We start from the raw sequence: 27,926 nt of genomic DNA on the forward strand, positions 1-27,926 counted from the left end.
ATTGAATAAATTAAATAATTTTCATGAAAAAAAATTTAATAATACAATTTTTGTTGTAGAGAAAAACAATTTGTAAAACGGCAATCATGAATGTTAAATGGAGGTGAAAAGAGCTTTGAGATTTTTTTTTTAATTCAAAAACTGTGAATCTCAGCGGGATTAGGTAAGTGCTTATTTATTAAAAAAAAAAAAGTAAAAAATAGTCTCTTCACATATCCTTTGAATGAAAAAGTGCATTATAAGGGTCGAGGGTGGTTGAACTTATAAGGAACATTATTCATGTGACTTTTCATGAGGTGCCTTTTCATGAGTCTTTTCTAAAATCTCAGTAAGCTTATGCCGTGTCAGGAAAGTAATCTCTTTCTCTCTCTGACATGCGAAGTTCAAGTAAGTCACGTTTATGTCAAAGAAAAACCTCGTCAAATTTTCCGGCTTTAGATTTTTCACATTTTTTTCAACTTCTCTGTATTATTTATTCATTTTTTTTCTCCCTCTCTCTTTCTTTTTATTCAAAGCCGTTCACAGCAATTGGCTTCGTTCCAGAAAAAAAAATCCTTTCTTCATGAACGCTCGTCACTTGAATTTAATAATCAGATTATAGGGCTCAACGTCAAATTCAAACTTTTTTATCGTAAAAATGCAAAGTAGACAAGTTTCTTCATTTACGATGAAATTCTTCTATTATAGTAAAATCTTTGTTAAGTTAAAAATTTATTTTTTAAAAACATTTAATTTTTCTTACAATTTTACAATATATTATTCCCCATCAATTTTCCCTTATCTTGTTTAAAAAATTTAATTGTTTAATATATAAAGTCCAAATAAGTAGTTTTTATTTTTCTATTATAAGTAGTATTTAGTTCAAATGTTTTTGATATTTATATTATATTTATTATTATTATTATGAATTATTACAACTTTTCATTTTGAATTTAAATTAAAAAATTACATTAATGATATTTTCTATTCGGTTAATATATTTCATTTTTTTATTAATTTTATAATTATAATAGAATATAGGTAAATATAATATAAAAAAAATTTTAATTTTATTATCCTGTTTACTTATAAATAAATTAAATATAATTATATTTATTATGTTTTATTTATATAAAAACGGGCTTATTATAAATTATTACAATTTTTATTTTATATATTTAAACATTTTATTTCTTTATTTTTATTTTAAATTAAGAAATTTATAACTTAAAAAATGAAAGAGAAAAAGTTTCATTTCATGTTTTCAATCTTTGCATTTAAATTTATGAATGTTTGCCGCCTTTTAGTGTAGCCAATCGGAGAGCTGTATTTCTGCCACAGGAAGTTGTTACTATTCAAATTTTCATTTGTGTTTAGAAACATTTTTATGGAGAATTCTTATAATATTATTGATAATTATGTTTATAAAACTTGATAAATAAATCCTAATTAGTTATTAAATTATTAATAACAATACTAAACAAGTATTAATAATAATATTTATCAATAAATGGATTTGAACGATTTGTATGAACAAAATGCGTGTGGTCACGTGATACATTGAATTTCGATCACGTGATTGGTACTCATTTCCTGTTGAGCGGGCGTAAATTGCAGTTCGCGTTCTTTTTGTATAAGTAATTTTTTCACATTTTGCTCAGTAAATTGTGTTTTTTTAAATAAATCTATAAAGTTTTCTTAAATAAATAGAGAATTTGATAAAATGAGATGTCTAGAATCTAAATATTCGACGATTAGTGTGGTGAGAGGTTCACTTGTCGTTCAGATCGGCAGTAAGTATAGTCATATTTTTGCAAATAGAAAAAACGAAATTTAATTTTTACTTAATTTATCCTTAATTATTACTCTTAATTTAATGTTGTGAATAAATATGGTAGGACATTAAAAGTATTTAGAAGGAGGCCAAAACTTGCTTCCTCTTGTAAGGGTTGTAGAGATGATTCAGGGGCAAGGTCAAGAAGGCAGAGAGTCAACATAGATTTTCCGGTCACTACTTTGTAAAATCTTTCTTTAATTATATTAATTTTAGTTCGAATTTAGAAGTGTTTTTTATTAAATTATGGTTTTTTTTGTATAAATTATGTTAAAAATGTGATTTTAGGTTATATATTTTCGTAAATTTTTCAATAACAATTTTAGAGGTTAGGGCTCAACTTTTTTGCATGTAACGAAAATAATTTTCATTTTTAACGTATATATTAACGAAATTTGTTCAAAATTGTGTTTTAGAGGTTAGAAAAAGTGACAAATATTGAAAAATCAAGACGAATGATTAAATATTCATTCTAATGTCCTGAAATTGAATTCATCGAGCATATTCATCCGAGGTTCAAAATTTTTAATATCTTGGGTAAGATTTTTAATTTCAGCTATAAAATGTTTGTTTTCAGATTATTTTTATGGTAAAACAAGAACAATGAGTTTCATGAGTCAATTTTCTTTAAATTCATTGTAAAAAAAATTTATTGTGTTCAATTATTATGCCAAAAGTAATTAATCTTATTTAACACAACATCTTTTTTTAGAGTGCTTCTAAAAAAATAGTTAATTTCTTAATTAATTCTAATAATTTATTTTTTTGCAAATTTTTAAGTTATAATAGTTTAAAAAATTATTTACTTCCTAATGGAATTTTATTAATTTTATAAATTTATCTTTATAGAAAAAACTCAAGGAAACTAGTCTATAATCTTCCTGGAAGCACTGAACGTACTTTTTCTACTTCTTCTTTGTTGGCTTCCGAATGGGTCTTCACTTCTCTATTTGTATTATTTCTACAACATGGGACCACTATTCCTGGACTGAAGAATTAAATATTTTGCTGACAAACTGGGAGGATGATGAAAAAGCTGCAGTGTGGAAATCATCGATTGGTGAGTCCCCATGTCTCCAAAAAATGATGGATTCAGGTTGTATCAAAATTAAAAAAAATTACACAGTGACTGCTAATTGAATTAAATTAATAATAATTAATATCAAATTTTTTTTTTTTACACATATTTGAATGATTAAAATTTTAATAATTAAACTGCATTTAATGGAGTTTATTTTGTTGTTTAATAAAAAAAATTTTTATATATACTAAATATTTGGTAATTGTTTAAATCTATTATATAATTAGCAAAAGTGGATTTTCATTGTTTATGATTTATTATTATTTATTTAGATTAGAAAAAAAATAATTTCTTTTAAATTTATTAATGTTATTGAAAGTAAAAGTATGTTTTTTAATCATTAATTTTTTGCTACTTAAAAAAAAATTTTTAAGTAAAAAAATTACATATTTAATTCCTGAATTAATACAAATATAAATTAATTAATTTTTTGATAGTAAAGATATAAATTCAAGTAGAATAGGATGTTTAATGTATTTTTATTTACAGGTTTTTTTGAAAGGTACTCTTATTTATGATATTTATTTGTTTTCTTATTAAAAATTTATTATTTTCGAATGATAAATTTTTGATAATTTATCCACTTTGTCACTGTGTTATTTTTTTATATATATTATATTATTTTTTGCTTTTAATTTAAAAATTCAATCAAATTTGCAATGCGAGGTTAAGAGAAACATAAAAAAAAGTAGGGATAAAAATAGAAATAAGTGAAAGTTTAATAGTAGGAATATAAATATATTTCCTTTACTTGATGGAAATGAAAAAACTTTTTCATAACTTTTAGGATTTTCTCACTTTTCATAAGGAAATATTGTAATATTTCCTCCCCTAATCTTAAAACGGCAAAGTAGTAATGTCCCAGAATTTACGTTGACAAGACACGCTATACGAGAAATTCAACTTTTCACCTTAAAATACACTATATATTTTACGCTTTTGTTTTACCGAGCATTTCATGAGTATAATGAAAGTTTATTCAAAAGTTTATATTTAATTTCCTTTTTCGGAAAGAATTTATTGAGATCTCTTGCAAAGATGCGCAATGAAATATAAAGTAGTTTCTTCATCTCACGATATTTGCGTGTAAAAAATATACGCGCAATCGTAACTCATCCAAAACATTTTATATTTTCTGTTATATTCTCTTTTTTTCGAACTTATCAAATTATTCATATAACGTGAAAAAAAAATTACAAATAAAAGAAAATTTATCACAAAAAAATTGTAAATTTTTTTTTTTTAATTTCACAATTAAATTCTATTAAAGAAATTTTATAATATGATAACGAGGAACTTAATTGAACAATGTATTTGATCTGAAAAACAAGATAAAAGCTTCTTGAAAATCTCTTCGTAAATTTTTGGCAAACTTAATTTTCAAAAGGGGGAGAATCTTCGATAAAGGGATCCTTTGAATGTTACACCTCCTCGAGGGAATATATATATCCCCTAATTTATTGGCAATAGCATTAGCGGAAAATTGGGGAACTATTTCTTGAACGTTGTAGATATGTATATTGGTCGAATTTCCATTTGAAGCACTACCGCTTTGCTTTAAATAAATTTCCATTAGTATTTTTTTTTTTTTTTTTTGCAACAAGAATACTAGTCGATTGTTATTCTTCCATATCGTAGTTTATTTTGTGTTTTATTTCCATAACAAGTTGAAAGAGTGGTAGTTAAAATTTGATAGTGATTTTTGTCGTTTAAATTTTTTTTTTTTTCTTTAAAAATTTGAATAAATAAGATGTAAATAAAAATTAGATTAAATTAAAATTGATAAATAATTTGTGAAACTTATAAATGTTATTTTGAATTTTCTCTTTAATAATATATAAAGTAATGAATTTTTTTTTCTTCTTCTTTTCGTTTGTTTCCACGTGATTTGTCTCCTGGTTTTCATCTATATAAAATGGGGAGAAAAAAACCCCCTTTTGGTAATAAGCAATAATTTTACTTTCTCTCTGACGTGAATCGCACGGGGATCGCAAAAGGTTCTTTATCAGCTCTTACCACGGTCATTACCCCGTGGTGCAGGAGTTTTCCCTCTGAATAGAATCAAGCTCCAGACATTTCGAGTTTCTCATTCCATGGAATTCAGAATAATTTACCTCGCCATAACATTAATTTCTCTTTATAATTAAAGGTGTACACACCATAAAATTTTCAGAATGGCATATTACGATTTTCTCATTAAAAAATTTGTACAAATCTTGTTTCATACAAGTTTTATCATTTAATGGGATTTTTTAAAATAATATTACAAATTACATTTCTTTTTTTTTTTTTTTATTTAAATAAGAAAATATTTTTTAAAAAATATTTTGAGATTGTTTGTATAGGAATTAATATTGAAAGCGTATATCTTTATTTAACAAGAAGGAATTTCTGATATTGACATATAGAGGTACATGTTGTGGGAATAAAGAGTTGGGATTCGCAATCTCTTCACTGGGGAGTTTTTTCTATTTTTTTGTATAAAAAATGCGTTCACTGCGTTGCCTCTGGGGGCTTTCGTAAAGAGAAACGTGAAAATTGTGTGTATGTGTGTGGGGCAATAGGGATGAGAAAAACCGGGCGAATTTCAAGGAAATTTACTTTCCGAACCATTATTTACGACCCTCTTATCCCCTATTTCGTACGTATCCAAACTTTTTCAAGACCATAAATTTTTAACAAGATTTTTTTTGACCGTAATAAATTAATCTAGGGAACAGTGTCAAACATTTAATCATATAAATGAAAGGTGTTTTTGTTTCTTTCCGTCAAATTTACACGTCAAGATGAATTAAATTAATCGTTAAATTTAATTTTGATCTTTAAAAAAAAAAAAATTCTAATTAAAATAATAATTTTGATTTGATATTTCTACAGTATAATTTTTTGAAAATAAATATTTCTTATTTGGACGTTTATTAAGAGAAACCAATTTTTAAATTATTTATATATTCTTGAGACGAGGAAATGCACTTAGAGAGAATAATTTTTTATTGTTATATATGTGTGAAAACATGAATCTTCACTATGACTTTAACAAGTTTTATGTGCTACTGGAAGCTGCTAAAACTTCCTGGTAAATACACACATGGATTTACATTTTATTCTGATGTATCCTGACACCTCAATGCAATATGGTTTTCTTCGTATAAACATATATTCGCATTTTTGCTTAGAATTTTTTGTCTTTCAAAAAGTTTTTTTCTTTTTTCTTATTCGCATATATTTTCTATCTACGAAACATCAAAATGTAAATTTATTCACTACTCCAATTTTTATATAAGTTCAATTTTTTTCCCTAAGAATATAAAATTTTAAAAATTCAAAAAAATTAATAATTAAATAATTGAAAGTGAAAATATATCTACTTATTTAAAAGAATATAATATAATAATTCGAATTGAAGAAAATTGTGTTTATTTTAAAAAATTAATGTTAATATTAATTAATAAATGAAAATCAAAATTAATTAATTATATTAATTATTAAGTGATTTTAAAATAAAAATTTTATATTTTTTAAAAAATATTTAAATATTAACTTACCTATCTGAACTGACAAAAATGACCTCGAAATTGTGTCCTCTTTCTCGAATTCTTTGATATGTATCTACCAATTGAGGTGTGAAGGCTTTACATGGTGGGCACTGAAATGAAATGTAATTCATGATTATCAAATTATTTTTTTGTCTTTTCGTGATTGAAAAAAAAACGAAATTCTTTTTTTTTTATTTTCAACAAGTGCATAAATTATTATTATGATTATTAACGAAAAAAGTCAAAATTATAAAAAAAAACATTATTTGATTCAAATAATTGCTTACTTAATTATTATCAAATAATTATTGAGTCAATTAAATGGCAATTATTTCAAAAATATAAATGTTTAAAAATTGGTTTGAAAGTTTTTTTTTTTGCTATAAAAATGAATTCAAATTTAAAAAGTACAATGTATACAAAAAATTTATTTGATTCAAATATTCGGTTACTTGACTATCAAATAAATATTTACTTGAACCGAATAATTTTTATTTGAATTAATAAAACTGAATCAATAATTTTTTGTATTTAAAACAAATAATATTTGATTTTAATAATTATTTAATACAAATAAATATTTATTTGATAATAGTCAAGTAATCGATTATTTTAAATAAAATAAATTCTTTTTCACTATATATCTTACTTTTACTGTGAAATATCTTATTAAAAAAAATGTTTTAAAAAAATTTATTTTCGATATTTCTTCCTTTCTATTTATATTATTCTCTTTGTGCAAAAAAAACCAATTGTCTTCTTTGGAATAAATCTTCGAAAATAATTTATTTAAGCAGATAGTAAAAAAAATACATTCAAGGTCTTTCTCTGTCGATATTCATTCCAGGAAAGTCATCGTCGGCGACCAACATTCTTTTAATACTATTAATATCACAGTACGTGACATAAAGGAGTTTCTTATATATATATAGCTGAACTCATTGGTAGATTGGTACTAAAACTCAGATGACGCGAAATTGTCATATGTGACTCATATGGCGTAAAATGTAATATGTACATATATTTATATTGGGTAGAGGAATTTTTGTTTTTTTTTTTTCACAAGAAAAATGAAAACCTTTTACGAGCTCTATCTTGTCACTAGAAATTCAAACCACGTGGCTGTGTAAATCGACCAGACAATCCAATATGCAACGTGTATCCAACGTAGCGAATAAATGTGTGGCACTTGTCGTTGGTGGGTAGCGCAAAATTCAATGATATCCCAACCCCATGGGGCAAAACCGTGATGCATGTATCCAATTCCCTTGGAAAAAAATTTCTTGATTAAATTTCCAAGGGGTGGGGGGGGGGGGGGTGCAGTACCCTTTTTGCTTTCGGAATTTTTTTATTATTGAAAATTTACATCTTTGCGAAATACATCTTTTGGACATTATAGGAATTATTTTCAAATCAGTTTAGAAAGATTGTATTTTAAGTCGTTTTTGAAATTAAGAATTAAAAAAATGAAATTTTAAATTTCCGTTTAAATAGTACAAAAATTAATTATAAATTTAGCAAATTTTTTTTTTTCTATTTGATGTTGAAGGAAAATTATTTTTCTAAAAAAATTTCAAAATAAATTTTAATCTTTCACGGAATTTTTAAACTTTTTTTTTTCATAAGCGACTTAAATGCAATAAATGTGATAATGAGATTGACAGTTTCTTAACTGTCTGCCATTTATGCTTGACGTGAGTGAAAGGGATAATCCCCCCTCTGATATGCTGTTCAACTAATTACCACAAAGATGGGTTTAGTAGAAATGATATTGCTTGTCGTGTTCGCTTGACAAGAAATTGTGAAAGGTACCCTCCTCTAAAAGGAGAATTTCTCTCTTTCTCTCTCTTGTAGCATTCTCCTCCCGCGATGAGACAAAAAAAGAAAAAAATCTTTAAAACTCTTCCCAAAAAGAAAAAGGGCGGTATACAAATATTTAATTCTCTTCTCTTGAAGTACATTGACATCTATTATTTTCTTTCTTTTCTATTTTCTTTTTACACGCAGTAGTAGAGTAGCATTTTCACCATTTCTCCGTTTTCATTTTTGTCTCGCAGACACTCGCCTATATAGTATATATATATATATATATACTAGGGGGCTATGCCCCCTGCGCGCTTCGCGCGCCAACCCCCATTCCCCCTCCTCTCTTCCGCTCCCCTACCCTAAATTTAAAGGTTAAGATCGTTTCAAGACTCTGAATATAGCCTCAAGTCCCCCCCCCCCTTCTCTTCTACCCCCCTTCTCTTGACTTGCGGCTATATTCAGAGTCTTGGAACAGCGGCGGCGGCGTTGGCGGCGATATCTTTTTGTAATATAGGTAGATAGATATATATATATATATATATACGATAATTCTGGAAGCTTCTGTTGTTTCCCGGATAGTTAAATTGCTTATGCAAACTACTCGAGCAGCTTTACCTCTCTACCTTCTGTTTACCACTCCACCCTTATTTCTTCCGTATGCTATGTGGAGGTTCAAATTTGTAGAAACGGAAACCCATTGAATTTTGCATAAGAGAGTCAGCTCTGTGTGTGTGTGTTTTTTTGTTGTTGTTTAAAATTTAAACAATATATTTATTTAATATGCACATATATAATTAATTGTGAATAATAGTCTGAATATCATAGTCTCTAAAAAAAACTGGTAACTTTTAAAATAAATAAAAAAATTTTTTCTCGCTTTTCAATAAATTTCACAGAAAAAGAAATTCTCAATATGTAAAAAGAGGGTTTTTACTTATTTTTACTCAGCAAATTTTCCTCTTCTATTTGAATTTACTAAATTATTACTATCTAATTGAGAGGATTTTCCGTTCTTACACTGAAAAAAAAATTATTTAATTAAAATAATCAGTTATTTGATTATTATCAAATAAATATTTACTTGAGCTAAATAATTTTTTTGTCAATTAAATGGTATTTGTTTTAAATATAGAAATTATTAGTTCAATTAAATATTTATTTGATAATAGTCAAGTAACTATAATTATTTGAATCAAAGAAATTTTTTTTTTATTGTAGATTTTTATTTGAAACAAATATTTATTTAACTCTAAGACAATTATATTTTTTATTTGATTTAACAAAATAAATTAATAACATTTTATTTTGAATAATTTTATTCATATTTTTAGAATTTAAATATAAAGTTTAAAAAAAAGTATTAACTATTAAAACTAGAACGAGTAATAATTATTATTAATAATAATTTTACTTGGACGAATATAAATTTTATAAACTCCCTTTTAATATATAAATTTCAACTTTTTCTTTAGAAAACTAAAAAAAAAAAGAATAATAGAGGAGATTCTTCTTTTTCTGTATATAGTAAAAACGTTTTCTTGGAGAGTTTTGTATAACTACACGTTTCCATTCGTATATATATATAAAACTTGAAAAGCCTCTGCGAGAGATACCCCGCGTGCACGATATTTTTTAGACGAAACGTTGAGGGATCAACTCGAAGATTGTAGGAATAGATAAATTTGCCGAATTTGCATGAGGATAGCTTAAAAGCTCGCATTGCCAAGGCTATGGATTAGTTGAAGATAGATTTTCACTATATATATATATATTGTTCTTAAAAAAGAAAAACGTGCTCAATTTATTCTCAGGATTTTCGCGGAATCTTTTGTAGTAAAGAAATTCTTACTATATATATGTTCCATTTATTTTTTGTAGAGAACTCTCTCTGGATACTTTCTGTGGTATTCCCGAGAGTTTATCTCGAAAATTTTTGTCCAATTTGGTCCATTGTAGATCAAAGAATATTAATCCTATTGTTCATTGTAAATCGGATAAGACTTTGGCGGTATTTTTGATAGTTTATCTCGTAAATTTAAAAAATCTTAATTTTTCTTAAAGTTTAAACGAGTGTAGTTTGAAATTCTATCAGAAATTAGTATTATTAAATAACGAATTTGATTAGTATTTCCATCTATTGAATTTTTAATCCCTTTTCCTAAAATAAAATATATATTTTGTAAAGCATAAATCATATAGGGGATGTATGTGCGGATATTTTATAGGTATATGATAATTGTGATTGAAAGAAATGTATAGAAAGAAAGAAATAATAATGATAAGGCGATATGTGACAATGCATAATATTTACCCAGTGTGCGCTGAAGTAGACACCCTTGAAGTAGTGTCGAAGCTCCTCGTAGAGCATGGGTTCGTTGCTGTCGCGAGCGCCACAGGGCAAAAGAGGGCCATCCACGAGGGTAGCTTTCGGATGAGGTGGTTTCCAAGGGAAGTTCGCTCCACTAGGGTCTGCAAGGGTTCGCTCAACACCCCCTCTGGTCACGACGGAGCCGTTACCACCCTCGAGCAATATCAGAGTTGGCACTCCCGCTTTTATTCGGTACCTCCTCGTCAGTCGTGTCTAGAAAAGTTAAAGAAAATCTCTTTTAAAACAACTTCCAAGTTAAACGCCTTTCTTAATTGGGCTCTTCTTCTTCTAATTTTTTACTTGTGCGATTAATATTTCATTTCATATTTTTATTTAAATGATATATTCAATATATCAATTAATAAAAATATATTATTATTAATTAATAAGAATAATTAATTAAAAAATATATATTATTAAGAAAATTGATTATTTGAATCAAGTATCATTTTTCTTTATTTCATTATATCTAATGTTAAGATTTCGATAGAGTCTAGTGAAAATAAAATATTATGATAAAATTCTTAAACAGACAATAGACTTAAAATATAAGAATATTTGTTTAAGGAGTTTGGTGTATAATTGATTTTAAAGTACAAAACGTTGAAACGAGAATACTGAATGCAGTTTCATGTCTAATTTGAAATTGTTTAAATTCAAAGGTAAAGTTTACCCTGAAACTTGAAGCTTCGGAATCAATGTTCCGAACTCGTAGGTAAACTTTTCAGACAAAGTTCAGAGTGTCGGTGTGGAAGTATTTCTCTCTCTCTCTCTCTCTCTCTCTCTCTCTCTCTCTCTCTCTCTCTCTCTCTTTCTCTTCTTCTCTTTCCACTTGAATCCCGAGGGACAGTAAAAGCACTTTCAAACCCAAAAGCAAAGCGAGTTACCGCAAAGTCCACTGCTGTTCAGGGCATCTTTTAAAAAGTTTAATAATCATCAAAAAAACTCTTGTTATCCAATATCCAATGTAATATTTACAAACATTGATATTTTTCTTTGAATTCTCTTAATTAGTTGTTATTTTTTTATTTAAAAAAATTGTTTTTATAATAGACAATGCTCCCACAATTTTTTTCCTTTTTTTTTACTATTAAGAGATTATGCGCACGGTTATTTTTCTGTCGCATCTATGTGTTAATGAATTGGTATAATGAAAATTTTGATGATACTAATAAATATCAGTAGCAAAAATGCGGGCAGGCAAATTTATATATGAGCATCACATGACATCGATTAAAAAAAAAAAAAAAAAAAAAATTCCCTTTTATAGTATACGAAAGGGGCGTTGCACCAGATCACATTTCGAGGGTCTTTCTGGAGTACTCTCCCCCCATTTGCTTGTTTTTTTATGGCACCCACGAGTGCGATTACGCAGGTTTATGTGTACATGCGTATAATAAAGCTTAAATGAGTGTGTGCGAGTTCCTCGACTTTCTTCCGGGCTTACCAATTCAGATTTCAAAAGTGACAGGAGAAATGCTTACAATTCTAAAGATTATTCTGCAAAAAAAAAAAAAAAAAAAATGTCCCTCTCCTCTTGATGATATATATTCATGATGTATAAAAAATACTTTCAATCATGATTTGTCTCCTCTGAGTACTGAAATGCCATTTTTTTCTTCTTTTTTTTATCTCTCCATAAATCGTTGTAAATTTTTCAAAATTCGATAAATATTATATTTTTTAGTGTCAAAAACATAATAACGGACTGTGTTCTGTTTTATTCAGATTAAATTAGTAATAAAAAAAAATTAAAAATATATTATTAGGAGATTATTTATTGGATTGAAATTAAAAATTATTTTTATACTAAATTTTCAAAGGAATATGCGGACTATTCTTTACTTCGACGCAAATGTCGAAGATACTTTCGCAGAAGAATATAATAATTTATGCAGGATCGGGTTCCTTCGCTTCGAACCGTGAATTCAGAACGTGTAGGTGGGTAGTCCCGACAGACGATCTTGATTAATGAGTAATGCAGAATAGATCAGGAAGATAGATAACAACGAGATTGTCGAACAATTGAACGTCCAAATAAAAATTCAAGTATAAGATTATATTTACATAAATATATATTTTTTATTCTTCTTAATTTATATTTAATAATTCAATTTCTCTTTTTCATTCGCAAGGACAGAATAAATTATTTTCAATTTATATTTACTATTATTTTAGTTGTTTTTTAATTAATTTTTTTGTGGAAAATTCGAAATTATTTTTATTTTTCTCTACTCGAAAAAAAATTGAAATTCACTAGGGAATAAAAAAACTATATGTTTTTTTTTCTCTTCTTCAAGATTATTGTTGTTCCTCGTTTTAAATTACAACATCAGGTAGACACCCCCATGGAATTGTGTGTACGATGTACACCGCAGAGTCTCTGTTTGAAATATATTCCACCCCTGTCGTTTTGGAGTGACGCAATAATCCGCGTCAGACATCTCAACAACCAAAAGAATTCGCTATTTTTCCTCTCTCTCTTTCTCTCTCGTCTGTTTTGCATAGCAAGATTCAAATTAAAGTACAATAGATTGAAAATTGCGTTATCTATATTTTCATAGAAAAAATATGTTGTGAAAAAAGATTTCTTTTTGAATAACATAAAATATTTCTAAAATTGAAATTAATTTAAAAAAGCAATTAACTTTTTGCAAAAAAATGAGAAAGTTGTTTTGATTGCATCAACCAACTATCGATTCTACGAAAATTTGAAATTTTAACGATTTTAACGGTCAATTACTTTTGTAGGTTAGAATTTATAATTATATACAAATATTATGTTATAAAAGTAACTTATAGAAAATTTCTATTAGAAAATTATAGATCTTGTTATAATTACAAACAGGAGATATTAAGTAAAGATAATCGTATAGTACATGCGTATCTTTATATAGTGAATATAAAAGTTGTGGAATTTGTGGAAGAGAAATTAATATCTGTAAAAAGAAGAACCAGTGGCTACTAGACCAGAACCACTTCCTTCTTTTATGTATATATATATATAAAATTCATATCTCCTTTTATTCTTCTTCTTTTTCTTCTTCTTGCAACTTTTTATCCTCTCTTGTCCTGCAATCTTTCTCATTATCATAATATTCGTCCTCATTCTCTAATGCACCTTTCTAATAGACAAGAAACTTATTATTCCAAAAGTGTTCCTTTTTCATTCAAGCCAACGTGTTCTTCTATAAATATGGAAATTTTTATATTTTCTGGTTCCGTGAGCATTTTTTCATTTTCAAAAAGAAATTGCATTTTTTTCTATTATAAAAAAAAAATTTCAAATACTCTAGATTGTTAGTGTCAAACTTCTTGAAGATGTGGTTTAGTTTTATTCCAAACAATAGGATGGATTATTTAAAGCATGGTAGATCTAAGCCCCCACAGGTTTTAGTATATATATATATATATATATATATATATATAGGAGAACTTTCGACAGTGGGGAGGAATAAATATTCCCATAAATTAAAGTCTTGTACGCCCTTTTACTGCTAATCGAGAAAGGGCGATAGAGCAAGAGAAGAAGAGAGACGTGTGTTCAAAAAGGAAAAAGAATATACTTCCTTTCCTTGGAATACGATTTTAATCTTGATCACCAAAACCCTTCTTTCCTTCTCATTGTCCTATTATCAGCACTCTTGCACTCTTTCTGATATTTTAGCTTTATGTATGTGGGAATCCTAACGTAGATAAATTACACTCCGACCTAAAGTTCCAAGTGTTTTTATTTCTAAAAGTATTTTTCTCTATTTCGTTGTAGAATGATTAGGATTTTATGTAATGTATAATGAAATTGGTTGGTTTAGAATGTCATTCTTCAAAGGTTTTTTTTATGTTTAGACAAACTAATACTTTGTCGCTATTTTACATAATAGCTTAATCCTATCAGTGGCAAGATGATACAATGAAACTAATGAGTAACTCCTGTATATTGTGCACTAAGACGTTGTCCTTGTTTAGTCTTGGCTGGAAGGGTAACTACCACTAAGCGTGAGGTTAGCCTAGGGTTGGAGGAGCCGGGGATTGGATACTGGCACGAGGCAGATAGGGCTTATTATTAGGGTTGCAGGCTCATTGGATTACGAGGGAAATGAAATTGTGTATTGGTCTCACAGGGTCGAAAACTCTCGGTTACGTATCTATATATATATAGTTCTCGGGAATTTTGGTTAAAAGTTAATTACTAGCCTCGATCTGAAACCTGTATTTAAACGCGGACCAAAATAAAACCGAACTAATTTTTTGTCCAATTTCAGTCTCTCTCTCTCTTTCTCTTTTCGTTATAATTTTAATTGCAACAATTTTATTAGACGTACAACAGATTTTTTATGTATGGTGTTTTAAAATTTTTAAAAATACTTTAAAATTGTTCAGGCTGTTTTAGAAATTATTTAAAAGGAACAGATATTTATTTCTTTTACATTTTTGAGGAATATGGTTGATAATATTTTCTCGAGAAGATTGTATGACGCATAGAAGATTGAATCGGATATCGCAGACCCCCAGCGAACTATAATGGTTGTAGTGCATTACCATCGGGGGATGGTTTCCATGTGGAACAGGGTATAGAAATAGAAGAGAGCAGGGGAGTGTTCGTATATAGGGTGAAGGTAGTTTTCCCAAGCCACATACCACCGTCAGATAAACGGACATTCCTCTGACGCGATTGTACGCATTTTACAGATCTAACTTATTTGATGCGGAAAATATTCCATTAGGATTTTTCACTGTAGAAAGTAATTCTCGAATTCTCCGATTAGGACAAATAATTTTACGAAATGTCAAAATTTTACTGTTAATTTTCCAAATATAAATGCAATAGCATTTTCATAAATATAATAAATAACTTGGCTTTCTAAATGATTCTGAGTTCTTAATGTCTTTCTATATAAAAGAGACGAGGAAATTGTGAAGTAGCTTTGGGTCTTCCTTGAATAAAAGCCATCGATCAAAAGTCGAGTGGACGTACCTAGCAACCCCACAGAGTAGTTATCCGTAATAAGAGCACCTAAATTGCAGACCTTCTCTTACTATATACGACTACATATATATATATGTATATACACCAACGAAACACCTTTCCCTAGACTAAGGGTGTAAAGTCTGCAGTTGTTCAATTCACGTTGCTAGGAAACTCCGTAATTGTTCCTTCTTGAATCATATAGAAAAAACACTTTTTACAATTAGAAAATGTTTCTTTATATTAATCTTTCAAAAAAAGCTCTTAAACGTTAATTATATAATATTATTTTTTTCCCCTTTTTCGTATATCACCCTCCTTTTGCTGCAATGTTATTTCTTTGTGCAGGATGTACAACTCTTTTTTCGTCTTTATCCCTCTTTTTACTTCTTTGTTTGTACAGATATATACATAACTTGTAACAAAGAATTATTGAAAAGAGTCCTTCTTTATTCCTCGAAACCTTGAAATTCTTTTGAAATTTCTACAATACTTCCCAACTATTTAGAACAAATTCTACTTGAGTTCATTTTTAAACTTTTATATGCAAATAAAATCACGTTTAGTACACTCTCGGTCTATCAGACCGTTATTTCAAACAGTTGTCATTCAACAATTTTTTATAAAATATAAAACTACTGAAAAACTAGTTTTTATAATCCAAAACATGTAATAAGCGCAATGGGGGTCTGAGAGACCGCTATAGCAGTTTAAAGGGTTTAAACGTATACTTAACTTGATACCTGAGTATTAGGAATAATTTTTCCCCCTAGTATGTACTTGGATAGGCTTCTCATTATATATAATACTTCTAACCCCAGGGTAAATCAATAGTTTTAAACACTCGTTGCAATTGCATGTAAATCACATTTTAAAAGTAATTACCGACGTTGGTGTATAAAGTATATGCGTGCATTTGCACTGAAGTTGGTGCATAACTATGCGAGTTACGCTTGTATCGTAGAGGCACGTTCTTGGCGTGCAAGTTTCTGTATATATACATAGGGGTTGCGGTAGGGTTGGCACGACTACGTGTGTGCACGTTTTACCCCCTTGCCATATCCATCTGGAAAGACCGGTCGATAACACACCAGTCTTTCCAGTTTCTACACTTGGTGCTTTTACTATTTCCCTGGTGTCCTCTTCGATCACTTCACCCTTACATTTATATATATACACTACCCCACCATATATATGTATATGTACATTGAAACCTATACCAATAAAACTCCCGCTTTTCTTACGAATAATACCTTTGACTTTACCAATCTAACCCATACGATGCTCATTCCAGATTTTCAATCTGTACATTGCACATATACACTTGTATAGATTAACTTACCCTCAAGAATACGATTCGCACCCCCATATAAAAGCCATCTTAAAGGTAGAACTCAAAATTGCTTTTAAAGAATTTTATGAGAGGAACTTTTCTCAGAATAGAGGCACATTAGTACAAATATTAAAGGTTTTATTAAGATTCTTATTTTTATTGATTATTTTCTATAATTATTATAATTACAAGTAAATATATAATACAAATTCTTTTCTGTGACACGAATACAGAGCTAAAACAGGTTTGGATAGCAGAGATTTTAGTCTTTTTTTTTTTCTTCTTCTCATTCCTGGATTCTTTTTTACCCTCTGTTCTTACATTCTTGAGAAGCGTATATCGTTTAAAATGGCACGTTGCTCCTTTTTAGAAACGACTTTGGAATTAAAACTATTCGCGGAAAATGTGGGTCGCCTCATTCACACAGCAAATGGAGATGCTTCTTCTAGGGTTTATATTCATTCTGTACCAACGACTATATTATGCATATAGACCTCCAGTATTCTTGAATCCCGAGGAAGTTGAAATGTTCATGTTAAAAGAAGACATCAGTAATCAAGCTCGAGGCATATAAGCATCATCCGCACTCAGAATTCAACCATATATTTCCCATCTATTTTTCTTTGATCTTCATTTAACGAAAATTTAGACGTTTATGTTTTCAACATAGTTTGTATTTCTTCCAAAGTCTTTCCTCTAGTTTCGGGAGTTAATTTAAAATTAACAAATGCTCCAATTAAAGAGCAAATAGCATAAATCCAAAAATTTGTATGTATACCAGCAAAATCATTAATATAGCTGTATGTGAATGTGACTAGAAAGGAAAAAATTGATCCCATCGTTAAACCAATTGATATAGCAGTACCTTTAACATTGACTGGAAATATTTCACCTAAAACCATATAAGGTATGGTACCAATTCCTAATGAATAGGCAAACATATAGACAATTAGTCCTAATAGTGGAATCCAGGAAATATTTGAAACATCCAAATTTAGTTGATTTTTGACAAAAAAGAATAAACCACAAACGAATAAACAAATTGATGTTAAAAGACCCGATGTTAGGAGGAGAATTTTTCTACTGTATCGTTCAATAACACCGCCTACAATAAATCCTGAAATTAAATCAATTCCACCCAATATCATGACACAATGTTCTGGTGCCAATGATGAACCGGTATAACTAAAAATTTCTTGTGTATACGCTAATATTGTTAATTTACCAGCGAGAAATTGTGCTGCTTTCAAACATAGAAGAATAAATAGACCTTTTTGATGATTTTTATTGGTTAATAATTCGCGTAAAGGATTTTTTTGATTTTTGTAACAAATTATGGATGATTTAATGCTCATTAAATCATATTCTATTGATTTTTGATTTCTCACGCCACGTAGTTTCATGATACTTGACACAGCGTCATTATTTTTATTGTTCATGAGATAAAAATATGGTGTCTCTGGCATGAAGACAAATGTGATGAGAAATATAATTGGAATTGTGATTGATGTGATATTGAGTATTTGATATGAAAAATATGCACCAATTGCTGTGAAGATGCATGAACCTAAATTGGAAGCAATATTCATGATGTTCATTAATATTCCTCTAATGTTCTTCTCAGAGATTTCGCTGACGTAGATGACAATTAAGTTAAAGATACCGCCATGTCCAATTCCGCCAATGAATCTTGCAATATATAGATAGCTGACGTTGTTTGCAATCGTGATTAACAGACAGCCAATTAGATTTGGAATAGCGTAAACGAGGAGGGTATATTTTCGGCCAATTTTGTCGACTAGGCATGGACTCAAAAGGCAACCAACCAAATCCCCGATCGAGTATAATGACACTATCCATGACCCCTCGACATCAGTTACATGAAATTCGGATTTCTCGCTTTTCAAATAGGGTAAAGAGGGCGATGGCCAGGCACGATACGCAGCACAGGATATCATTATGAAACAGGCTGTAATTAAAAAAAGAGATTTTCATTAATGATATTAAAAGAAATTCGGTCTAATAGAAATTCTTTTATTTATATGAAAATTCGAAGCATTTAAGAGGTTCGGTGTTAAATAGAATTATTTTTTTCTAATTGTGATTTTCACGCGGAAAAATATATACCTACTTTTTTCTTAAAGTACAATCAAAGTAACGATTAATAATTATAGTAAAATAAAAACTTGCCATTAGTTGTCGCAATGTACTGCCATAATTGATTTCCTTTTTCTGAAAATTTATCTTCATCATCACAGGGTATTTTCTCACAACTACCTAAAATGCTTTTGTTCATGGTACTCTTCATAATTTTCGTAGCTTTCTTTTCACGTATATGTCAAAACATATTTGAGAAAAAATAGTTTTATCAAAACTTTTGAGACTTTTTTTTGTTAATGACTGTATAGTAAACGCTCGAACACTTGAAAACAGAATAAGAAATTTATTTTGGTGCTTTGATTTTAAATGCGTTTTTTGCAAAAATGCATTTTTTGACGAAGATAAGATAAATCCATTAATGATGATACGAATTTTAAACATTATAAATCATTTAAATTTATTTAAAAAGCAGAGATAATAATGAATAAAAAGAGATAAAATTATTTGTTTACGCATTGCGACTAAACTCAATATTGCTCGTTTCAGTTTTTACTTATTTTTTTATAGAAAAAATTTAAAAGAAAATGAAATTATAATTAATTCAGACAATACTGTTCTGTTTTATATATATAAATTATAATTGATTCAGACCTTTTACTTTTCAAGTGTCGAATGCTTAATTTTAAAATTTGTACGTCAAACAATGAAAGTTATTTGATCCACAGGGAAATTTGTTCTCAGAGAGATGTACTATTTTTCTTTTAGACTTTACGATTGATTGTTAAATATTAAAAGTTTAACTGGTTTTCACTATTTTCGTAATAAAAGTACTTCGTTATATATAATATGGGACTTGGACAATTTCCTCCTGAATTCTCAGCCTATCTCATCAAGGCACCTGAACAAATATTGAGAAAGCTCAAACTAAAATTACCACTAGGAATCCACAAAGTCAAGTACTGCTGAAATGTCACTATTTCCCTCGTATTGTTTTGAACTTTGATTAAAAAAATATACTATACAATCTTTAAATTTGAATTAATTAAAAATATCTAATTTGATAGCAAAAATAAATAGCAAATAATAATATTTATAATTTTTTAGTTAAAAATCATTAATTATTAGTTAAATTCAATTTAAGTTATGTCGATATACGAAATCTGTGATTTTCAGCCATTTTGAATCTAAAAAAAAAATATTCAACAACTTAACACTAACTATAGTTAGTAAGCCTACCCTATACAGTGGTTTATTTTAATTATCCCATATAATCCATAGAGCATACTCATTATACAATGTATATGATCTTGTTTGTTCAATTCTTTTTTTTTGACGTGTATTTTTCATCATCAGTAAATATTGACAATTTTTGCGTCATCATTTGCGTGTAATTTCAGAAAAGTACAAAAAAAAAACGAAAAACTGTCTGTAATATTTTTTTCGATAAACGTTGAGGTGGAAATACATATTGTTTCAATATATATTTGAACATAGAGAAAATTTATAGGAAATATTGTGGATTATAAGCTGAAACTGGTAACAGCAGACATTTTATTTTTCCCTTTCAACCCTCAATATAGAAAAAAAGACGAACGAGTGACAATACGCCAGGAGAAAATTTAATCCGCGCATTTCAAGCGCAATCCCTGTGGGATTCAAGTCCCTAAAAGTCAAGTACGCATATACTCGAAGTTTCGATGAGATTCTGCGACCCTGAAAACTGTGAATTTTATCTCACAATTCTGACTATTTTTTCCACTCTCTGTTTGTATATATGTCCTTTTCATAAATCCGGCTGCTTTTAAATGATAAGCAGCCACTTCTCGAATACATATATAGTTACAGAGGTTACATATATTTTTTCTATAGCATTTATATTATTTGCACGTCCACTAGAATCTAGATATCTCAAAACAGATTTTTTCAATGTAATCAGAAAAAAATAATTTTTATGGTGATAATTAGATAAATGCGTAAAAACATAAATAGTTTCAAAAATTGATAATTATTTTACAATTTTTTTTTTAAATAAATTTAAAAAAGAAAATTGTTTCATAATGAAGAATTAATGATTTTAAAGTTAAAATTTATAATCTATATTCTTTAGATATGAGGGTGTGTTTGACGCTTCTGTTGTAACCTCCACTGCCCTCTGATTTCAACCCCTGCTGTTCTGCATATATTGACTCTAGAAGCCTAAGCTAGGTAATAGATGATACCTGTAGGCATAAATTTCGTATGCTCGAGTCAAGATTAATTTGATTCTGAGCCTTTGATTATACCCCAGACGTCCATCAGCTGTTTTCTAAAATGACATTATTGTCATCTGATTTTTTTTAAGCCAATTTACGTTTCTATTAATGATGATACCATTCTATATTGGTAAAAATAGCATTGATTCAAGAAAACCATTAGTATCCACTAATTTTCTTAGTTTAAGAAAGTAATTCTTAGATCTTGAAAATATTGAATTAAATACATACATGGGTTTTCTTAATTCAATACTATTTTTTTCCAGTGTAGCATTCTATGATGCTATTATTCTTTTAAGGAAATTAAATGTAACAATTCACTTAGATACTGATTCCATTAATCTTGATTTTTCCGCTTAACGGAATTTCTCCACAAATTATGCAGGAATGATGATGATGACGACGACGCCCCTTTGAAATGTATAGTGCGTTAATGGTATCAAGGTTCAAAGGTGAATGTCTTCTGTCACAAAAGGACGGACTTAGTTTCTCTTTGATGTCTAATAACAAAGGGTCGTTGAGGACGTTACATTTTACAGCTCCTACTTTTTTTTTGCGTACACCCTTTTTTAGTTTCGATTTCTTCTTTTCCAATGTGATACATATTTCTTCTACTTTCTAAATTTGAATCAGCGAAATCTCGCTGATTCTCAGCTATAAGTATACCACTGATTCCAATCAGCGTATATGCACTGATAAATTAGTGAAAATTCACTGATTTTTCAGCGTATATACGCTGATTGGTACCAGTGGTATACTTATCGCTGATTCACATTTAGAGAGTATATGTATATTCATAAACATTAAAGCGTTAACATATGTCTCTTGAGGTAGTTCGTGATATATAATTATAATAGGTGTAATATATTCTAGGTAATATTAGTCATGGTTAGAACTATTAAAGCGAATTAGCGCTCATCCGCATTCTCCATAAAATACTGAACGCAAATTTTTATTAGACAACTATATATTTACAGTCTACTATCATTAGTTAGTACAAACGTGAACTTGATAATTTTCCGTGATCGTTTATCATTTTCAACATTAAGGTGCGCAAGTTAATCACTTTAAAGGAACTGCTTGCTAGACTGTAAAATGAAATTATACTGTAGCGATTTTTATGAAACACGAAAGGTAGACTATATATATATTTGTCACAATATATATATTCTCTTTAGTCCCGAGTTCAATATACTTTTTATATATATTGTATATAAGAAACTGATATTGGATCTACCAATTCCTCGGGTATGTGAACATTTTCATATCTTTATCTTCAAATATATATAAACGATTCCATTTCTATATTTTTTTCATGAGACGCATGAATAAGCTCTAAAATTAAATAGAATTTCTGTTAAAGAATAAATTGAAAGAAAAAAAAATCTCTGAATCAGAATTACTGTTAGCTGCTGTAGAAGCACTATAGTTTTATAGAGCTGTGAAATATTTTCTACTTTTTTACAACATTGTCAAGAGCAGTAGGGGTTGTAGTTTAATTTTCTGCGTAACCAACGGTTGCCTGTTAATTAATAATTGGATGTGATAAAAAAATTCTAATTAAATACAAGTCGAATAGACGGTTTTAAGGGTTGAATTAAACGGGGTCAGCAATTAATGGAAAATACATCGTATATATGAGTACAGAACGAATTCGATTTTTTGCTATCAAAGTATATATAAGGTGGTAGAGAGAAATCAGCTGACAACTGTAATTTACTTGTATAAAATGATATCAATCATCAGTCGCGTGAAAGATCTTTTTGATCCACTAATGATGCATTTAGTCTTTATTCTTCTTCTTCTTCTTCTCATACCCATTTAAAGCAAAATAAACGGTTGTTTGAATTTTTCGTAAAATTTCATTTCATGAAAACTACCAATATTCATTATTTAAACTATATGATTATCAGATTATTTTTTGTTGTTGATCGAAACAATTGGCTGTTGCTTCTATATATAGTATATTAATTTTCGTAGATCATGTATAAAATATGTTTTGGATTAATGTGTTGCTCTTTCACATATATGATATCCCCCCACTTCATCCTTCACTCATTACTAGAGTAATTTTAAAAATGTTATTTACGAAGATGAAAGCGAAACTAATGTTTCCAAGTGTAAAATTTTTATATATGTATAACGTGCTTTTTATATGTCATTTCATTTCTGAAAGGTGTATTTTTTTCATATATTAAAAAGCATCGTATAAAATCTGCAAATTTTTACTGTTCTATAAAAAAGAAAAAGAAAGGTACTAACTTTGTAAATGTATAAATATAGAAACCTTTGAAAAATTCTCGCTCAACTTTGAAAACTGAATAGGTATAATCCAGCGGATATATGCAAAATTTACAAAATGCATTTGTACATGTATACACAAAGCTAAGCTCTAGAGATTTATTAAAGGATATACAAAAGCTCTAAACAAATGACGAATTTTATAACTATAAATTATCCACTAACTTTATACTTTGTAAAACTATTCGGAATAGTATAAATTATTATAAGTATTTTAAAATTATACTAAAACTAATTTATCAGATGTTTGTTTAAAGAATTTAAGCTTCGCACATTCATAGCATAATTTTAAATATATTCAAAAGTTTTGTAAATTCTATTTTAATGCTTCATATATTCCTATGTATATATTTATATATACCTGTGGTTTTGAAACAAAGGGGATGCGTGAGATGAAAAAAAGACCGTCACAAGTTTCAAAATTAATCTATATATGGGAACGTACATCGAGTAAAGCGATAAACTGAAATTGGCAATCATATACGTAGACATTGAAAGTCAATATGTCTATGTGAATGTGTATATGATGCACAATATCCTCTTGTATATGTATATAGGTATATAGGCAAAGTACAAAAGTTTTATACATGCGATGGCCTGTGGTTTGTGGTTTACGTACATTCATCAAAAGACCGTTAACCCTCATCGCAATAGGTCGCAATAGGTCTTATTGAACTTGGCCATTGATAATAATTAACATAATGAGTATAATAAATGAATTCATATATCCTTTCTAGAGCATTTGGCATATATAGAAATTAATACCTCAATTATTTTCATTCATTTTCCTTTATATTATCTAATTGATGCCTAATAATTATAGTTCAAATTAAATAAGAATCAGACGAACAATAAAAGTTAATCCAATTCAATATTTTTTAACCTTTATATAAAAAAGCAATTTAAACTTTAAAATTATTTCAATATAAGTGTAAAGTTATAACATTTTAACAATTTCAAATTTTTTATTGCTTGTATTGTTATGTTGTTATTGTCAATGGTTATAGTTTTGATGAATAAATAGATTGATTTTGATTTTTAAAACAGGGAAAAAAGAAAATAAAAAAAAAACAGACCGTAAAATTGCGAAAAAGAACAGACCGGAACCGAGCATCACCGATAAAAACCGAACCGGAAACGAACCTTCGTTTTGTCTGCTTCGATTTACTCACAGTGAAATAAAGGGGGTGCTATATACGTCATTCAGTTATTATCAGTGGGTATATCCAATTTATCGGATTAGTGCATTAAAGCTTTATTGACACGTATGCGCTTGTGTGTAGAATTCCCTTGAAAATTATATGCATTATCCACTGACAATAAATAATCCAGACAAGCATTTTCTCCTATAAGTCAATTTTAATGTAGGATGTGAAATAATAATCACTATATATATTTCATTATAATAGAATCACTCATACATGTATGAAAGTTTTAAAAATTGAATTATCTCCGTAACTTTATGTTACTATTTTTTATTAATTTTTTTTTAACTTTGTTTTGGATACTCCTCTTTATGTAGCATCAGTTTTTTTTTCACTAACTTTTACAGTTCATTTAGGAAACTGTTAATTTTTATGTTATTATGTTTATTTACACCCAGAGGGTAAAATTTACATTTACTGAGTAGTGAAGTTTACTCCCTTTGGAATTGTTTTTTTAACTACACTGTAAAAAAAAGGAGTTGAATTTTAACTCCCTAGGGGATGCTATAAAAGTCCCACCCTTTTTGGAGTTGAAGCGAAAGGAGTTAATGCTTCACGAGTTAATTTTATGCTTAGGGAGTTAGTTTTAAAGAGTCAGTTTAATTATTAACTCCCTTTTTGAGTTGATTTTTAACTCCCGGTTCTGATAACTCCCTAATTTTTTTACAGTGTACTATGTTAAAAAAAATCTGTATTAACAATGTACCAAAAAATGTACTCCTAATTCTTTTGGTCTATAACTATGAATTGTTTGTGATTTATTCAGCTTTGAAATAATGTAGAAAATTTAAAACCCGAGAATTTTTAAATTGTTTATTGTATACAGCATTTTCTTTCTGTATATTTATTGCAGAAAATAGTATAAATTTTAACAGTTTAGAAATTTATGGAAAAAAAAAATTATTTCTACCTTCCTCTCGTAGTCTTTGTTAGGAACTGCAAGCCATGGCAGATCAGTGATATGATTTCTGAAGCTTTCGTCAAAATCAAGAACGTCAGCAACATTACTCCAAAGTACCACATGAACAACTTCAAATCTCTTTCTCTTAATTATCTCCAAATTCTCATCAGTTGTTACACTATTTACACTATTATAAAGTTCTGCCAATTGACGTGTAAAATCATCGCACGTGGCACCGGGATTAATAAAACTAAAATAAACACCGATAACATCGCAAAATGATTGTCCATCATCATTTACTAAAACACTATTAACATCGCATTGTTTTGCCTCCTGATTCACTTGATTACATCTAATTAATTGTTTGCCAAAAAGACGTTGATGCCAATTTAACGTCGACGATGATAATTTTGTATTGATGAGCAATTTTTTCGCGCTCAGCGTCGTTGGCGATGACGTACACTCGGCCATAACCAACCACGTTGAATGTACGCGCGAGACTGACGCTTTCTGACTACTACTGTGTGTGGTGAGTGTTTGGTGGAGTGCGTCAGTGGGGTGTGTGCGAAGAAAAAAATATATAGTACTATAGTTATAGCACGTGGTGTCAAAATCTTTTGTCAAGTGTGTGTATGTTCACTCGAATCAATATTCATCAGAATCATGCGAAATAATAGGGAGGGTTGAAAAGTTTCTTTTCATTCAAAAAAAAAAAAAATCCGATAATTCTTCTGGAAGCAGAATTGAATTAATTACTAATTGCTTCTCATTTTGGAATTAATTGATCTTGACTAATTGTGCTGACATGGGACTTACTTTAATTACATGGAAAGAGAAGTTTGTTTCAGTCAATGAAAATTTTGATTGAATTAACATAAATGATTTACTTATCTGTTTCCTTTAAAAAAATTTTAATCTTTTTTTTAATTTTTTTAGGGTTTCGTGGGCCAAAATCGAAACCATGGTTTAAGAATTAAGCCATAAAAATTATGCCTTAAGTCTTATGTCTTACCCCTTTAGTGTTATGCTTTAAGTTTTAATTCTTAAGCCAAATTCTATTGTGGTGCAAGCAGGCTAAGACTTCAGCTGTAATTGAAATTTAAATCATAAAACTTAAGACAAAAGAATTAATAAATAAGCCACGAAACCCTTCGATATTTGGTGTTTTGTGCACGGAAAAAAAGTTTCATCTGGAATAGCGAAACTCAATATAATTGTAGGATAAATTTTTTTTTAATTAGAGAAATTTATATTAATTATTTATTTTTTCTCTTTACAGGTGTCTTCATTTCATGAAGGATGGGTTTTGGAGCTGCTCCTATAGAAGAAATCTGGCAAAGCTGAATCGCAGTTTATTGTAGGTTGATCCACGAGAGAGATGAATCATTTGTTTAAAGAGAGGATATTATATGCTGTCATCGTATTTCTAAATCACCAAGAAGAAATAAATAGTGGTGAGTCTTTTTTTCATTGCTGTTAATTTTATATTTATATTTTAAAAATTCATTTTAAAATTGCGTAAGATTTGTAATTTAGTTTAGTAATTTCTTTTATAATTATTCACATTCAATAGTTATTAAAATTCCAATTATCATTTGTTGCATATCCAACAATTGTATAAATGATTTTTTTTTAATTTTTCAGTTTAACAATCTGGAAGGACAGGAAGGATGTGGACGAAGAAAAGTGGCCCCAGTATGTTGCCATTTTTTTCCAAATATGTAGTTTATTTTTTTTTTATTTTATTTTTTGCATGGCACATAGCTCCCGACCTGTGCAGAAGTGCATGAAACAAACAGGGATCTCGGGGGTGGCCCAAGAAGAAGCCAAGCTAGGGGCAATGTTGTCATTGCTTCAACGTGGGATCGCCGATCGTTGAGTCGTTTTTTAATTTAACCCCTTCCCTGTTTAATACAATTTTAGAATCATTTTCGTTTATTTAAATTCAGTTTGCAATAAATTCATAAATTAAAAATAAATCTGTTTGGATATTAATTTAAGAATTTAATTTTTTTAATTCTATTATTAAAAATGTTTAAAAACAGGGAAGGAATTCTGGCAACATAGTGACAGTATTGACAAAAATTTATTATTTTGTAGTATTTTTTTAGGAGTTATCTAAAGAGCATGTAATATTTTTAAAAATTTGCCCCTCTCCCAATTGTTGTATTCCCCTCACTCTGAAATATCACATGTTTTATGGATAACCCTTTATTACTACGTAAATTAATATTATTGTCAATGTTTTTTTTATTATTTATATA

General features: G+C 28.6%; 1 protein-coding gene and 1 long non-coding RNA gene across 2 annotated transcripts in view; one reads left to right on the forward strand and one right to left on the reverse strand.

Annotated features, from left to right (window-relative positions):
- LOC127277329 (nucleoredoxin-like) overlaps window positions 1-26,178 on the reverse strand; it is a 29,199-nt gene extending 3,021 nt beyond the window's left edge. Inside the window, exons 1-3 of the mRNA XM_051298372.1 lie at window positions 25,672-26,178; window positions 10,548-10,817; window positions 6,440-6,540 (exon numbers count right to left, since the gene is read on the reverse strand). Of these exons, the coding sequence (XP_051154329.1) occupies window positions 6,440-6,540; window positions 10,548-10,817; window positions 25,672-26,133 (833 nt within the window). The 5' untranslated portion in view covers window positions 26,134-26,178. The remainder of the gene's footprint in view (window positions 1-6,439; window positions 6,541-10,547; window positions 10,818-25,671) is intronic.
- LOC127277333 (uncharacterized) lies at window positions 67-27,926 on the forward strand. Its single transcript, XR_007842355.1, has 5 exons — window positions 67-163; window positions 2,230-2,350; window positions 2,663-2,873; window positions 26,942-27,116; window positions 27,307-27,926. It is a non-coding gene; the product is annotated as an uncharacterized LOC127277333 (long non-coding RNA).

This window comes from Leptopilina boulardi, unplaced genomic scaffold (genome assembly GCF_019393585.1).
Source record: "Leptopilina boulardi isolate dan_hultmark-lab unplaced genomic scaffold, ZJU_Lbou_2.1 LbouV2_165, whole genome shotgun sequence".
NCBI classification, from domain to species: domain Eukaryota; kingdom Metazoa; phylum Arthropoda; class Insecta; order Hymenoptera; family Figitidae; genus Leptopilina; species Leptopilina boulardi.